The following is an 18,333-nucleotide window of genomic DNA, read 5'->3' as shown; positions in this document are numbered from 1 at the left end:
TTTCAAGTGTGTCATACATTTGGCAGCGTGAGGAGTTAATAACTTATTTTAGAGTTAGAGAACTAACCTAGTCGCAATGTAGGTCATTCGAAAGACAGAAGGAGAGGGGACGCGATGAGATATGAGGCATCTTTGCCTGGCCGTGGCACTAAAAGATGAGTAAGTATCGCGCCATGTGAGTTATGTCATTGGTGTTCAGAGGAATATAACATGTCACTCAGTTCAGCTATTTAAACAGATTTTTCTCTGCACAGTGAAGCCACAGGCACTGTTAAACTGTTTGATCTTTGGCTCATGCTTTACTGTGGCCGGACAATCTTATATCTGTACAAGTCCGCAGCCATGATAGCCGCTCTGTGCGGCTGTAATTAGGCTGGCAGATGCTAGATGCTGCAGAATAGGTCGGGTGGTCACCAAAGTGAGTAGAATTCATCATCTGACGACCAGAAATGCCTGTACCAAAATGAGATGGTGCATCTTGGAGATGTTGAGATATTTTACTGGATAAGAAAAAAAAACAACCTACCATTGGTGTTAAATGGAAAGTCAGAGAATCACCAGAGTCATCTGGATTTATCCTCCGGGCACAACGAATGTCATGGCTGTCCAACAGCTGTTGAGATATTTCTGTGTGGACCAAAGCGGCAGACCAACCAACCAACAATGCCATTCATAGAGCCATAGTAAATGATCTAATATCCAGTCTAAACTAAAAATATATGCTGTATGTTTTGTACTGTAACCTTCTGTACATCTGCTACGTTACATTATTGTTGAAGCAGCAGCAAAACAATCAATCTGATTTACTGTCATCCAAAGCGTGAGTTAGTATTCATGCATCTAGTCAGATGCTGAGAAATGAGAGCAGTCCACGAATGGAACAACCCGAACACACACGCTGCTACAGATCGTACAGATGAGTGGGAGCCGTGATGCGGGCAGACGCTGAAAACAACAACGATCCCCTGAACAAAGGTAAACAGCAGAAAGCAAAAAGTGAATGCTGCCCTGCCTGAGATCCATCCCCATCCTCAAAGCGATGAACTGTTTTCAGGCCTTTTCTGCAACAGCGTCCTTGTTGTCTGTCGAGCGGCATCTCCCTTTGGAGTGCAGTGGGTCTCAACAAGCACCTCATCAGTTTCACAGATGCAACCAGCCGGATCCCTGTTTGCTTCAGCCTGTTCCCATTCATCATCTGATACATCTAATCACGTCTCCCGGGCAGTCCTGTCACTCCCCGGTGACCTTCCAGCAGAATAAGGTCCTACAATAAGACAGGATGAAACAGGGAAAATTCACACAGTCAGACTGCTGCGCGCGCGCGCACACACACACACACACACACACACACACACACACACACACACACACACACACACACACACACACACACACACACACACACACACACACACACACACACACACACACACACACACACACACAGGCTGGTCATCATGAGAGACGCGTAAACAGGAATTGAGAGACACAGTTCTATGTAATCTCTCTGTTCCAGATGCAAAAATTCATATACACTCACAAACACAGTTTGCCTCGACGCACACCACACACTATTTTCTTGAACAAAAACTAAACCGTTTGGACAAACTCAAGCACATTGACTCACACAGACAGGTGCGAAACATTCACATTCACACAAAAACACACACTGGGCCTGGCCAGGCACACATGCATGTGAAGACACGTACATTTTTTGATATGAGGGGGCTCAGCCATGACCCCGTTCTCCAGACACGTTGCAGATTTCATATGAAAAAAATTAGAAAACAACATTCCTCTGTGGTAAAAAAACAAAATTTTCTCCTACACAAACGTGTATAAAGGGGACGGTTTACCTGCAAACTAACAGCTAACTTGCGTCTAGCTACCTGAACACCAGGAAAACTGCCAGTGTTAATCTGCCATGTCAGGTGCTGGCACAGTTTCAGTGTCACCAAATGTGCTGAGATTTCTGTTTGTTTTGCTCGCCAAGAACAGGGAAGATGAAGTGTGATGAACGATGAAGTACAACGGACTGGAAAGGCCAGAACCAGACCAGCATCCCCAGCCACCTATTTCCTTAAGTGTCCCTTCACACAAAACTTTACCTCTGCCGGCAGCCAATCAGATAAGACACTCACTCGGACTCTCGTGTCTCACTGTCACTGTGTTTGAATCCGTGTGTGCAAACATGGATGTGTGAGCACAAAGGACAGAAAAACCCAATGTGTTTGGCTTACTGCTGATAATGCAAGCATTATCCACTTAACCACCATTTTATCCACGGATGCTTTTTCAGCATATTTAAACAAAAGAAAAAAAGAAAAAACACACACACAGATAACAACAGCCCAAACCTGGACAAGTGAACAAAGAGGTCTGCTGCACAACTAGAGCTCTGACTAGAGATGTAGCTATTCAGACCAACAGGACACACAGGCTCAAGATTCCCTCTGCTACCATCTCTGCTCATTTCAGTATGTGCCCTGAGCCCCCAGCGCCTTTTGAAGCCATATGTTTAACCTGGCTGCATTGCACAGACAGGTGCATCACTAGGACCATGTCACTGTAGTTCCTCAAATTAAATACTTGAAGTGAACTGAAATACTACAGTTACAGTTTGTTTAGTTTTGATTACTACCGGGAAGTAAGATCCATGTGAAGATGAGTGCAACAGGAGGAGACATAACTAGGCCAGGGGCGTAAGGGTCAACAGCACACTGCATGTAAAACAGCTTAATGTTCTAAAATTCCCATCTTTATCTCTACATATAAAGATTATGAAGCTGTGCCACATGAAGAAGCAGCCAGGCATAGTTTTTTAACTCAGTTTACAAGACAGGAGCACAAACCAGATGCCAGATCTTGTAAACCCTTCTACTACTTTGTGTCTGACAGTTTTATGTCTATTGGATAGCTTTAAATAAGGACATCAATTTTTGTGCCATACTGCTTCAGTGGTACAGTAAAGCTGGAATGTTTCTACAACCCAACTGACTCACTAAGCGGGGCTTATGCAGGAACTTAAGATTTTTACTTAGACTTCTAACACAATTTCCATCTGTCGTACAGACAAAGCAAATACCTGTAAAAGCCAAATGATGAGCATTAGCAGTTTTATAAATCTGGTCCTTTTTCACAAGGCTTGGGTCTTACCTCTCTAACTAGCCTCTAGCTGGCCAAATTGGGTCATAAAAACCTGTGAAGCAGTCAAGTTGGAGCTGGTACCATCTGTTCAGCTGCTATGTGGACTAGCATCTCAGGGCTGGTCTGTCCAATGGAGCCCGAGACACAAATGGACACTTGTCTAAAGGGGCGCTGACAGGCTGCAGGCAAATGGCCACGACAACCCTTCAGACAAGTGTGTGTGTGTGTGTGTGTGAGTGGCAAGTGTGAACTTGCCCTCCTTTTATCTACTGCCTGTCAAATGAGCACTTAAATCACCGTTAGACTGTCCACCTTTCAGTTCAAATCCATGTTCTTTCATCAGTGACGCCCACTGAAGCACAGACAGGCCTACTGCCTGACACACCGCTGTGCAGAGCTGTAGATGTGTCGCTACTGAAACAAAGCACAAGTGCAATTTGGAAAGCTGTCGCTGAGTGAACCTCGTAACGAAAAGCACCAGAGCATCACAACTTGACCCTTAAAATACACAACACCTGCCTGATTTATTGTCTCCTTTGCTAACTTTCTCACCGTTTGCCACTGAAGGATTAAATTTGGGTGAGGCTAAATACCTAACTGTCACAGTTTCCCAGGCCTGAGACCAAGGGACCTTTTTTCCGGCAACACCAGAAAGAAATAATAGGATGTCTTAGACAAAGATATACTTGTGGTTGACGTCTATATATAGCTACCAGAGGAGAGGCACAAGTGTTGGGCGAGACGAGGGAGGGTCTGCATTGTTCGAGCTGTCTGCAGTGGAAACTTTACTGTCGGTAGTGGAAGACCAAGTGATAACCTTCTGCAAAGGCCAGGGATGATAAGGCAGTGAGGGGACCACACACACACACACACACACACACACACACACACACACACACACACACACACACACACACACACACACACACACACACACACACACACACACACACACACGACTGTATGAATGCACACGTATGCACTGGAAAACTGGCAAAGGCCCAGTGACAATTTCAGAAACAAAGGGGAAATCAGCAGGGAGTGGTCATACTCCCACTCAGCTGTTCACCGCTCAGGCGCATCAGCACGTCGACCAGACCCCTGACACTAATCGTGCTTTTTACTAGGAACTGTGATCAATATTACTGTAACAAACACAATGTTCTGTCTCAGCTTTGGAGGACATTTTTTTACCATTACATGAAGCTCCAATTCCCTTGTTTCAAGCATATTTAGCTTATTTACAAAATTGATTGAAGATAGATTTCCATAGGCCTTTTTTCACTGAAGACAGTTTAACACACCACAGGTGTAAATAATGACGCTAAAGGTGGCTGAATTCCATTTAGCTGGTTCAGCTTCAGGGTTCTAATATGCACATACTGGCTCACTGTCACACTGCCATGGCTTACTGGCACACTTGAATAGGACGGAGACAGCGTTAATGTGATTAGTCACACCTGCACTTTGCAGTTTTCAGATGAGATTTAATGCTGTCAAGAGCCAAAAGTGAGAAGCCTCGTAGCTGATTTCACTTTTGTTGCAGCGGTGCACATGTGCTCCTTTGAGCCACAGCGATTACACACTTCAACAAAAAGGACAGTACGTTTCCTTAAGATGCTACCTCAAGCTAGTTACATGGCCTATGAATGCAATGCACAGAGCAAGAGGCAATGTGACGGGCCTTCTCATCACCACGCACATTTGAAACTTTGCAACACAAAGTTTTGGGGTCTAAATGAAAAGAAGAAGGGCTTTTAAATCTGTTTATACATGTGATCAAAACTCATGAAGACATGTCAAGTTTAAAAGTTAATTCCTGACCTTAGAAATAGTAAATTATAACAGTAAATTCTTCACTGAAGGCACACTTATTAGATTTCTTCCAGTGCTTTCTGCTAATGGCCTTCACCAGCAAATTGGAGTTTGTTCCATTGTATTTATAAATGAATAGTTAATTCACAAATGTAATACATAGAACTGTTAAAAGTACTTAACAAATAAGGACTGCATATTTCACATTTATAAAATACGTGTGTCACCTTATGGAATAACGACGGCGTTATAAGGCAATCATATAATAAATACAAGGTGTTCATGAAAACTAAGGATTATGTTATTGCGATAGATAACTAAAAATGCTGTGCACTTGCATTTTCCCACGTCTCCTTACATGGAGCATGTCGCACATTCTTGCTGGCGCAAAGACGGCAGGAGACAGTTCAACTTCACAGTTCAGTGTTATGGTGCCTCACTGTACCACTGGTTTTTTGCTAAAGGAGATTTTACTGTCTTAGAATATAGTACATTCAAGATCTTTAAGTGTTCTGGGCCTTCATTTGGACCAGAAGTGAGGCTCAGAGTGGGAGGACTAATGATGCAGTAATTAAAGCAGGCGCCAAGCTCCAACACCACAGCAGCTTGCTGAGGAGTAACACTCAATATCACCCCCCCAATGCGCCCCCCCCTGTGCAGCTGGCCCTCTATTTGCATCTGAGGGAAGAAAACAACATGAGCATTCTGGATGCAGCACGACAAGTGACCAGCAATAGCCACAAAACAAATATTCCCATGTACAAGTATAATAAATACAAAGCTGAAACTCTTTGGAGTGCCATGTGACATATAACAGGAGCTATCAAGCTATTTCAGTAGTGATGGAGTGCCAGCAGTGTGTGTGTGCGTGTGTGTGTGTGTTGTATTGCTCTATCAGTGTACATCTTGGCTTGCCTTAAATGGGAACCGGAGGATGTCAAACAGTCAAATACTGATGTTCATTGGGAGGGAGTTTTCCATTATGGCCTAACAAGTTGTTGAGAGAAACCAGACGTAGATCAGAGCAATGGAAGATATAAGTTTGAGCAATGTAACACAGAAAAAGTAATGCAGCATGTACACGCTTTTTAATTCATCAAGAAAGCATATTCATGACCACATCTTTTTTATAGAAGCACGGCATACAGTAATACCATCCAGGTGTTCTGACCGACTGCATGACTCCAGGCCGGGAAACTTGAAAAAAAGCTACAGGAAAAGCATAGTCATAAGCATAGTCAGTACCAGGCTCTGCTTAATGACTTGGCCAGACCAGCCAGTACTTTTTCAGGCTGGGGCCATGGTGGAAAAAAACACAATGGCCTTAACTGGGAAATATTCACCCACCGACTGTACGTGGACCAGAGACAATAAGCACTCTCCATCAAAGGCTTGGGGTTAAATAAACACCCGTCCTGCAGGGAATGTGTGGCAGAGTGTGTATGGGAAAAAGATAAAGGGAGCTGGTGAGTGTGGAGGTCTCTGTGGGAGATTAAGGGGGTGAGAAGAGAGAAGGAGTACAACCCAGCTGGGGAGCCTTTTTTCTCTAAATGAAGAAGCCTGTACAGCAACACGGTAGATGCAACGAATCTCGACACTGAGAGACTACAGCTTGTGAGCTCTAGCCTGCAGGAAAGCTTGCAAATGGAGATCTTCCCCAAGTGTCCAAAATGTACGCTTTTGTCTAACCTGCAAAACAAGTCGATCACAGTATGAGTCAGGCGACTTTGCAGAGGAGGACCTGACATGTGACGCTCATAATATGCATGCCCTTCAGTTATGTTAGCAGATGCTTCTTTGAGAGATGTGGCTGCGCAAGGACAGCCAGATAATGAAGGTGGGGATGTTTAATGGCAAAGGCAAAGAGAGAGTCATTCACAAGAAAGACTTGACCAGAGGCTGCAAGAGGGCAGGGCTCTATGGACCGTAAGCCAGTTAGATGGTTCAAACCAACAGCTGGGTTTAAGAAGCAATTTCACCATTCACAATTGAAATTTAAGCTGATGAATGTGAAGTGGTCAGCAAAGATAACTGCTTATGGGTTTTACTGTAAACCAAGAAGCTTTCAACATTATACCGACCCACTGATGCACCTGCTGTAACCGTAACAGGATTGATACCCCTCTCCCCCTCCTGTACACTAAATATGAAGCCACAGCCAGCAGCCGGTTAGCTTAGCTTAGCCTGGACAGAAGGGAAACAGCTAGCATGGCTGTGTCCCAAGGTTTCCAAGCTTCCAAGTGTCCAAGTAACATCTTCTATCAACCCAACTGTAACAACAACTTCACAGTTTAGCTATCACTGGTGTTAGCACAACAGGCACTGTCTGACTTGATTTCCCTGGAGCCAGAGAGTTTCTATCGCAGTGACTGAAACTTTGAGAACAGACAAACAGAGCTATGAATAATCAACACATTCAAATCATGCCAGCTCAAAAAAGGTGATCTTCATTCTGGACCTTGCCTCGATCAAGTCAGCCATGGCTAAGGGGCCGGTGTAATGTGGAGCAGAGCAGGGAGGACGGATATCTAAAGATCCTGCTTCTGCGACAGCACGGGCAGGCAGCGAGCCATGGCTCCTTTACTTCACAAGTTTGGCTTCTATGGAGATGAAAGAGGTATGAGCGCCTCTGCAATCATTCAGCTTGTGAGTCTCCCCGGCAGACTATGGTTGCTTAGAGAAAGCACAGCAGGACGGAGAGGGAAGCATGTGCATGTGTTCATGTGAGCGTGTGACTACAACAACCAGGAGGAGGTGTAAAGCTGACATCACCACAGCCGAGCATATGCGAGTGAAGAGGACGTGGATCATAGAGAAAAACATAAGTGGACCGAAGGCCTGCTGTTGCTAAGCGAGCACTTTAAAACACACACTTTGGGTTTACAAGATGAAAGTGAGCCAAATTCCTTTGATAAACAGCACTGACGCAAAGCTTAAGGAGAGCATGTAAACTGTGCACAGAATTCCAGGTATAAATACCAACAGTTTCACCACACGCCATTAAAAACATAAAAACCCAGCCTCTCTGCAAACTATCCGACATCAGCTGCCTCTGGAAGATTATTATAAGTCCAGTGTTCTTAGAAAAAAATCATAGCTGTTGTTCTTACCAAGTATTGAAAGTCACACGGTCAGCCTCAACCAGAGAGTTTGGTTGAAAAAAAAAAAAAAAAACTGAGAGGTAAGCAAGAAGCTGTGAACTTTCCAACCGTCTCAATATGTGAACAGAGGATAAAACATCATGATTCAACAACACCTACATCAAATGACTTTCAGAGGAGTTGCAACAGGGTTCCACTCAAAACTGCTCCACAAAACTGCAAGACCATCAAAACACAAGACAAACTTTCCATACGTTCCGTTAAATGAGCATATACAAGATTTTCCCTGCAAATCACAAATTAAAACGACATTTTCGTCTCAGCGCTAGTGGCGCCATGCAGATACTTTTGATTTGTGACGTGAGGTTTTACAATATCTGCCTTTGAAGCTTCAGTGGTGGCAGAAGATGTTCACCTCAGCTGATAAAGACAGAAGCTGAGAACAGAATGTGATGTGGCACCGCGAAATAACTAAACCTCAGCAACATATCAGTAATAACACCCAGCTCTAAGTATAACCCTTACTTTCACTCTCTCTTAGTTTACACGTGGCACAGGAGACAGGGAGCTGTATATATATGAGAAAGGAGAAAGAGTCACTGACATTTTTCTGCATATGACGCAGCGTCAAAAAATGCATGAACGTTTGATCTGAAAACACCGTTAAGCACACTCAGCGTTCACGACACAAGACTTACACCCTCAAACACTATGAATAACTTCACAGCCAGGCGTGTCTGGACAAGGAGGTGTAGCCTGGGAAGTCCACAGTGTGTACTCTGGCTGGAGACAAAGACGTGGAGACCTCCTTCAGGTAACTCCTCTCTGCATGTCAACATTCAGCATGTGCAGATGGGAGACGGCTGCTGCTGAGGCCTCATGGCCCCCAGGCTGCAGGGCATCACAACACCATGGTGACATTAGTGCACTGTGTCTGAGATATTACCACCTAATCAGCCCTATTTATAATATGTTAACCTGGTTTTGTAGTGATGCATGTAAATGTCATGCCATGGCTAGAATAACCCAGTTATAGCTTATGCATGAGAAACCTTCCTAACATGCCACGTCTATTGAACACATTAATGTTGGCTTGGAAACGTCTGGCACTGCGTGGTTGTCTGTGAAAGTCAGACCTGCACCACACAACATTTTGATGTGGCAGCACAGGTAGTATGAATCAAATGATGCACTTAATAACTAGTTTGAGGCTCTTAAACGTCTCCTGTCTTTTGCTGCCGACTTTAATGAGCCTTGTTTATTACTACGGCTACTGCGACGATCGCTGGAGGTGACTTTTACCTCTTGTACTGAAAGCGAAGATCCAAGGGGATCAAAATAAATGTCTCAGATAAAACTGACCAAAGAAATGCGTCCTCTGAAGCTGACAACCTACAGAACATGACCGAACACGGGCAGAAACAAGAACTTGATACCGACTAAGCTGAAGTTGCATCAGTTCCATTGTATTACTGTATGTGAATTTTTATGGGGACTGAACCCCCACTGCTGACTCTTTAGGGAATCTTCTGAATGAGTCCTTTCCTCATCAGCAGAATGGGTGGGGGGGGGGTGTCCCTCTCTGGCTTTCCCATCCTGGATAATTATGGCTTTTGGAGAGAAACCAAACTTCCCTTGCTTGGCGTCGACACTCCCACCCTTATCCCAGTTCCTTATCTGGGTCCAATGGGGCCTGGCTATTCATTGTCCCGCTCTGCTCGCGCACACATTATCAAATCCTCTTGAGCGGGGTCAATGAACTCTGGAAAAAACTGGCAGTGTCGACCAACCGTAAATTCCCTGTCTCATGCTATATATAACTGAGAGTTGGTGTGTCTGCCTATCTCCACATTCACATATACATCTATGAGTTCCTCATTTCCCCTGAGAGACCCCCCCCCCCCACTATAAACTCTCCTGTCTGGTCGAGTGAGTGGCTGCTTATTTTGCTTGGTAAGATCAACAGCTCAGGCCAGCCAGAGGAGACAGATCGTCCTCCACATCAGCAACATGATCGTGTCCACACCTCTGCCAGTTTGGGCCCGAGCAGACTCTGCTGCTCTGCTTGGGGGGCATGGTGACCTGACTCAGCCACCGGGAAATACAGCTCAGAAAAACAGCCGGATAAGCTCAATGTTAGCGCCGGTCGGTGACAACAGCTTACTAGCTTCTTTCTATTTCCCCTGTGCTGTGCTGTTCACTCCCGTTCTGCTCTCAGGATTGTGCATCACTCCATTCCATTAAGAGTTACCAAAAGCTTTCCAAGATAGACAGCTTCAATTAGAAATCGGGTCGGCTCAGTTGCTAATGGGACAAAAAGTTCCCAGTTTATTCAAAAGATGTATTTGTTTGACTCTGGTCTGCAGACCATTCTTTGTTTTTGAATGGGTTTACACTCTTCCAGAGGAACGCTAAATAAAACTGGAGTCCTACATTTAGGACTCTCTGTTCCCTCAACAGGCGGCGCTTATTAAGACAGCTTCCTATTGGTCACTGGCGTGAATTTGTGTGTCAGAGCGACCCAAAGTTGAACAACGCCCTTGCTATCTAATCCCCTGATTATGGATTTCACTGGGAAATCTTGCTGTTTTAAACAATATCTTTTTCTAAGTCTAAAATCCCAATGACCACCACTCCATGGAATGACTGTATCTGAATCACACAATGAATGTGGTTTCCCCAAATGATATTAAAATAAATACTGAAAATAAAGGAACCAAAACAGCCATTGCTAAATAGCTGGTACCGGAAGTGGAGACATCTAAGCTACCCCTTCGTTATGTTACCTCATTATTTTGTATGACATTTTGGGGGAGATCAGCTTCTGACTGATGTCCAGCGATCACAGCGATAGGGCTGAAACAAGTCAGCCAGTCTGGCACACATTCCAGCATGAGAGCGACCGACCGGCTGAGTGAAGACAGACAACGGGGCTTACCTCTCATAACAGACAAAAAAAAATGGCCTTCAACTTTTACCCCCAGTGAACGGCTGGAGTGGCTGTGGGAGTCAGAGTGGCCTCGAGCTGCAGGGCTTCCCTTAAAGGCTCAAACACCATCATCATCAGCATCTTTCCACTTCCAAAATGAGGAGTCAGTGCAAGGGAAATTACTGTACGTGCAACAGCACATAACACGTAAAACACACACTTTAGAGTGTGTGTTCGACTGACAACAACAAGACTGGAGCATTCACACCACATTCATGAGGCCATCCCTGTGAATTCTGATCTTCTAGCATCTTCAATAATAAGGATGTTTTTTTCTGTGCTCTGAAAATGATTCTAATTAACTATTAGATATATATTACGACTGTCAGTAGTGGTGAGAAGAAATGCGACTTCTCGTTGCCTGCTGGTGGCAACGTTCAGCTCTCTCCAACATCTTTCCCTTTTGAAATTCTAATTCCGTGTTATGACAGGATGGAGGAGGGCAGAGCAGGGAGAACACCAAAATAGCATCATCTGATCTTTCTTTCATAAACTTTTCCACTCCTGCAGCAACACGCGGGAACAGACTCTGGCAGAGGAAGAAACGCGAAAATCAAGCTGTCAGATGAAGTATTTAGTCACAGTCCCCGCCGCTGAGTGCGTCCTCATAAAACTCGGGCGCAGAAATCTGCAGAAAACACCGAGAGCTGGAGAGAAAGTAAAGACTGGGTGTGAAGGATAAAGCTATTTTCACATTGTCAGCTTCCTCTACTTCAGCCCCTTATCAACACCGCCTCACGTCTGGTATCACACATTTGCACTACTATTGCCAACACTATAAATACACATCCTGAATGCTCAATTACATTATTCAGTTAGGGAATTCACTACCATCGGCCATGTGACTGGAGGCTAAATATAGTTTCCTGAGTCTATGCTGGCTGCAGTAACATCTTCACTGTTTACCAGGAAAATACTTTCTAACCACACTGCTCCTTACCACTAATGACATGTAGAGAAGTAGGTATGACAAAGGCCTTCCCAACCCCTCCCCACACACACACACACACACACACACACACACACACACACACACACACACACACACACACAATGTATAATAGTCATTGAGGACACAATACTGAGAGCAGCGTATGCATAGCTTCCAGGTTTGAGACAGGAATTTCTTCCTGCTCTGTTCTATCTTTGGCGGTGTAAATATGCCAGCTCAGTGGGGTCCGGCCTGCGATAGCCTGAGCTAATGAGCTGTCAGCGGACAGGAGAGGAGAGAGGGAGAAACACAGAGACATGATGAAAAATAAGTTGGAAGCCCAAACCCACAAGGGGAGCTATTCATGGCAATCTATTGCATCACCATATGGTCATCTTGGCTTGGCAAACAAGAGGTGTATGTAATCAAAAACAGAGTAGCTGTATTCAAAAGAAATCCACAGCCAGTGCCCGGTGTTTACTGCAATGAGAGCACTTAAGGAGAATGCAGGCGCCATCATTAGGATAATATGAGCAGAGAGGAGGTCTAGCCGCATAGCACTCGCAAGCAGGGCAGCACATCATCTTACATCCTCAGCGATAAAAGCTAGCTGGAGAGAGTTGGCATCTGCCTGTCAGATTTTAATCATTTGGATTAATCCAACCAAGCTTTCCACTGGAAAGTCTCCAAAAGTCATGATATGATCTCTCAGTTACTGTCAGCAGGCCAGATTACCACCAGAGATCACATAACGGACGAGGCCGCTCGGATCACATCTATAGTTTGTTTTCTCTGCACCGAACCGAAGCTGATACTGCTCGCTTTTCTGGTCGGCTCCAACTCACAAATGCAAGCAAACCCAGGCCTGCAACTGACAGAGACTTTTGTGAGCGATATGAGTTTTTGGGTGGTGAAAGACATCAAATCAACTGGATTCCAGTCCTTGCAACTTAAGCGAAGCATGGTGGACATGTCCACACAGTCTTGTCTGAAATGTATTTTCTCAGACGTTAATGTCAGGTAAGGAAAACATGAATTATAGGTGGTAGCATGCATGAATTTCAGCGTCCTGCGTTCCATTTCGGAGCTGTTGCCTGTAACTGTAACTTTATTGGTTTAGTAGATTTTACTTCAAAATTTTACACCTCCGTCTTCTTTCAAAACAAAACGTGCACCGCAGGCGTCACGGCACTTGTATTTGGTGACACCCAAGTCCAGCCACCATGGTGTCCACCTGTTTAAACATGCCAGTACTCAAAGGAAAACACTCCAGAGCTCTCCAAACATGTTAGATATGAACATGCCCACATACCGGCCTGAGTTTCCAGAGTTCAACCAGAGTGACGGCTAACTGATGCAATGACTCTGCTCCATCACCAGCTTCAGGTTGATGCATCAGGACAGCTATAGTGTGCATTGCTTGCAATGCTAAGCTACGTATTCATTCATTCATTCAATCACTCTCTTTGTGGCTACTTTCCCATACTGGCCATTAGCAGGCATGACAACTGACACAGCTGACACGAAGCAAAATCTTTCATTAGCTTCATCCATGAACTGTGTTCTACAGGCTGACTTTGGATCAGTAATCTCACCGGGCCCCTGGGAAACCCGCAGTGGCTTCCCGCTGTGTCTTTAGGATGGGAAAGGATAATAAAACCAAGCGTGGGGACTAGATGTCCTCAGGCTTGCGGGGACTTAATATATAATGTAGTATCACGTGGGTTAAAGCTTCATCATGCTAACGATGCCCTAACTGTTGCAGCACAATGCCAACGTCTAACATGCTTTGCTCAACATATATTAAGAAAAGACTGATGATGGATGAGAAAAAAAGAGCAAAAACATTACAGTTTAGCGTCTACTGTGTGTGGTGTTTCACGTGTACCACCCTGTGTCTCCCTGTTGTCTTACGCGCACATCTGAGTGGCTGTCGCTGCTCTATTTGACCGCGTCACCTTTAAAAACTGAACCCTGCTGTTTTTTAGCCTGACTGGTTAACTTACTGAAAAAGCAAACCAGCAAACAAGACAATCCGGCTCTCAGCTGGAGGGGGGCTTTACCTTGGAAACACAGAGAGAGCATGTGAGACTCAACAAAAAGCAAATAATGGCTAACTGTTGACTGTGGCCCTTTTTAAAAATATGGGAAGAAAGCGATGTTTGCCGTCATGATTAGATTCACTGAGGATGGCTCAGAGGGCCAACGATGGGAAAGGAAAATGACTTGAGCTTGAGAACGACTGTTTGTCTTTTGCTTTAGATGTTCAAACACATAACTGGAGTCAGAGAAACTTCAAATGGAGTAAATGACACAAAGAGGCTGACCGGCAGATGGGACATATCAACATCAAGGCACCGGTTTTAATCACCATGTGCAGGCCACGGGTGTATTTAAAAAGCAGCACGATTGATGTGAGACTCACTCTCACCCAGGCCGCGGCATGTTTAGATCCGCTCACTGCGGTCAAGTGAGCCATCGTTTGCAAAAACCCGGTCAAGAGCTGCCGCTTGGACTTTGATGCGCGGTTATCCGTGCCGGTACGGTACCGGTGCTTGGAGCGGCCAAAAAGCACGAGAGCCCCATTTCAGCAACCCTTTCTCACATTTTATATAACAAAAAAAAGAGATCTCAACATCGACCAAAATAATCAGGGTTATGATTTTTTGCCATTATCGAGCAGCCCCAGTTAAAGGCAAGTCGGACAATTAGCCTGTAAGACAGCGTCTTAGACCAACAGTGCTGTGTGACTCGTAGAGCTGCGGGTTGTCTTCCCGTTGGGCCACCTTCAGCATCCAGCTTGCAGGCACAGTCGTGGTGCTGCATCCACTGTCTAAGACGCCGCACTTTGTGGTGAGATGCTTTAAACTGCTCTATGGCAAATGTAGCTCCTGAGCTCTATTCTGTGGGAGGTCCTCCGTCACTTGACACGAAGCAATTAACAGCAATGAATCTTTAAATGATAAATGCTTAACTTATACTTGCGTTTTATATATAATTAGCTTTTTGCTTATTAAACAAATCTCACTGTTTTTATTTAAAGTAAGAGTTTTCAAATACATAGACATATACTTTTTTCAGTAATTTGCCATTTGAAATTTCCGTACCACTTCAAACTGTGCAGATAAATAGTTCAAAATGCAAGTGAAACCTGGGCACTACGAGTGAGAGTACAGGCGGCTGTTCTTCACTAACAGCAATACAGTGTAATGTTACCTGTGTGTAATTCCTACAGTTGCTATATCCTGGAGACGTCTCAAGTTCACACAAAGAACGCAGAATTAAATCGAGCGTATGTATGAGTCATAAAGTCAGCCAAGCGGCACAGTAATAATGGTTACGCAGCAATATCTAATGAAATGAATTAGCAAACATTAGCCACCACGAGATACTGGCCAGACCAGACCAAGTAAGGCTATAGCAGCAAACCCCTGAGTGTACTGACTTGTGACGGGTGGTTGGTGTTTTATCATTTATGAATTCAACTTTTCCATTGTGAAATACTCAATGTGCCATTTCTGCTTTCAAAATATACAGACTTCCTTTGTACAAGCACTCACATCACTGCCAAAATAACATTTACCACCAGTTTCCCACGAGGCCATCGGCTTCAGAACGGACAGAACATAGCATATAATAACAGAACCAGCACCAGCCGATCTTAAACTTATTGATCGAGTCTTGACATCTGGTGCCTCTCTCTCCTACACCTTTAATGAACAAGGAAACAAAATCTGTGTATATCTTACATTAAAGGCTTTAATCAATACTTGCAGAGTGACACTCCCTGTTCAAACACACCACAACTGCATGTTGAGGCTGTTAAATTTGTGTTTACATTTGTAATGGCTGTAAACACAGGAGCCTGAGGTGATGTGGGAATGCACCTCCAACACAGAGGCCCTGATGCCTTTCATATTGTACCTTGAAACTTCTCATCTACAACAAACTTAAAAATGAAAAAAACACAAAAGGCAGCCCACAAAGATCTCATTCAACTCATATATGCATCATAAGGAGTGCCAAAACACTGTAGATAGTCTCATATATGACTAGCGCACTCACTCATGGAAGGAAACATGCTCTAATGTGCATCTTGGCTCAGTCTGTTGGAAGTCTGGTGGAGAAAAAAAAAAATCCACAAGACAAGCAAAGCATGCTGCTTGTGAGAGGCAGGCTATTTATAGGCTTACTCCAGTGAGGGAGACCGCTCTTCCCTCATGTTTGGGATCAGCTCTTCACATGGGTGAAAGGAGGGAGGAAGAGGGGGACTCTCTATTGACACAACATCGAAAGTGACACAAAGTGTTTCAACTTCAAGCAGTTACAATTTCCGCCGTAATTAAGCGCCAACACACACCGAGCTACGGCCTAACATAGAAACAGCTACGAGTCCAAAACATAATAACAGCCATGGATATCACTGAAGAGCCTGCACGGACAATCCTTAGACGCCACACAGAGCATGCTTTTGCTGTCTTCAGACAAGCAATCAAGCTGTTTCATCTGGGGTGAACATTTGGAAGCTGCTTGTTCCCGTAATGATGCAAACAGGAGGTTGGTGAGTCCACACTCTTGATTGGCATCAGTGTTATTTACAGCCCTGCCTCATGTGCAATGAGACACTGCAGGGCAGCCCTGATAAGAAGGAGCTAGAAAACACTAGGTAAAGCACTGAATGTTGCAGAAAAACTTACATCGTTGGCATCTCCAGTGATGCACTGGTTGACTACATAAAAAATATATTAAAAAAATACTGATTTTGCCCACAAGGCAAGCAACCACAAATACCAGTAAACTTCTAGTACACTTTCATAGATGTGTGTGGTTTGTCCATCCTACAAAAACAGACCTTATTTAAGTTAACATAAGTTAACACAGAAGCAGATTCACATCAGAACTTAAATGTTGGTGTGCTCTGCAAAGGTAGACTGCCACCGCACGCCTCATTACACAAGTTCCAGGTTGGATAATAGAAAATAGCCATTACGGTGGTGTCAGTGCAGCAGCAGCAGCAGCACACATGTTGTGACCAATCTTCAGATTCATACAGAACAGGCAGAAGACATGAAAGAGAAAGGGGGTCAGTGCACGTGTAGAACGCGTAACCCCTAACGCACGGGGCTAGCATGGGTCTTCACGGTCATGAGAGGCCCATGTGTTTCTGCGCAAGAGCATAGGTGCAACCGCACGCGACTTGACACGCACGAGTCGTGACCAGCTGAGACGTCGCTTAGCATGACACGAAGACGGAGTTGGCATTGCGGGCAAAACGCGAGTGTGAATACGGCGCCGGCACTGACAGACAGCGTTTATCAGCGGACAAACTCACATCTTCGAACAGGGATCCAACGTTGGCTGTCACCAGCAGTATTCCTGCGCCTTGCGCTGCTGTCAGCTTCCCTGCCATAACGCTCTCTCGCAGGTGGGTCGGGGACTTGCACAGCGGACTTTGGAGGTGAGAAGCGGAATAAACAAACAAAACAGGAGCCGGCGAATGTCTCACGAAGCTGGTTATAAGGCTGGGAATCTGCCACTGAAGCCGGGGTTGAGGCGGCTCGGCTGGAGCATATTTTTCAGCAGTGGCCGTGCATCTACTAGGAGTTGCTTTGCAGTGGAAGGTCCGTTGGCGGCGGCGGTTGGCGTGCTGCTTCTCGTGCTACTTTTTCACGTTGAGAGCCATCGCAAAAGTTTCCGCTTTAATCCACGGCGACCGCCCGAGGGCTCTGGTTCATTTCAGCGACGGGTGTTTGCCCAGCTTTTGTGCGGTGTAAAAGTCTCCCTCCGAAAGCAGGACTCTCTGCCAGGACCATTGCCTTCACTGTTTGGAGCGGATTGGCTGGAGTCCTTCACCGCTCTGACGTCACCGTGCCAATGGAAACACGGGGCTGTCTTAAAGGGCCAGCGCACCGTAAACACAACGTCTCTGGCCCAAACGGCGCGGGGTCCATTATCGGACACAGCTGGACTGCACGATGGTGAGTGTTGAGTTCAGTTTGTCCACCTATGTACCACAACTGCAACTTCAATTTGCTTTTAATATCTAGTAACGGCTTTTGTTTGCGCACACTATTTCCATTTTTCACGATCTTACATGTCTTACAGTGAAATCTGCACGTTCATGGCATGGATTGATGGAGTGTTTTGCAGGAAAATATTGCAAGGGTGAATCTTTCTCAACCGGACAGCTTCAAGTGTCAGAGTTAACGCCTACAACAATGCAGCTTCCTCGTCTGTGAGAATGCTACAGGTATGTTCATATTTGGCACAGGTACTCATACCCTGTGCTTGTTCATGCTTCAAGCTGAAACAACAGAACAAATGCAGTCCACTGGCTAAGGTCACAGACC

The 18,333-nt window shown here is 45.0% G+C and overlaps 1 protein-coding gene across 1 annotated transcript in view; it reads right to left on the bottom strand.

Moving 5' to 3' along the window:
* The window catches only part of LOC121614197 (inositol polyphosphate-5-phosphatase A), a 132,290-nt gene extending 114,510 nt beyond the window's left edge, over positions 1-17,780 (bottom strand). Inside the window, exon 1 of the mRNA XM_041948004.1 lies at positions 17,316-17,780. Coding sequence (XP_041803938.1) covers positions 17,316-17,393 — 78 coding nt within the window. The 5' untranslated portion in view covers positions 17,394-17,780. The remainder of the gene's footprint in view (positions 1-17,315) is intronic.
* Between the last annotated feature and the right edge of the window lie 553 nt (positions 17,781-18,333).

The sequence above is a fragment of the Chelmon rostratus genome, chromosome 11 (assembly GCF_017976325.1).
Source record: "Chelmon rostratus isolate fCheRos1 chromosome 11, fCheRos1.pri, whole genome shotgun sequence".
Classification (NCBI taxonomy): Eukaryota; Metazoa; Chordata; class Actinopteri; order Chaetodontiformes; family Chaetodontidae; genus Chelmon; species Chelmon rostratus.
This window is presented reverse-complemented; position numbering and strand designations above follow the sequence as displayed.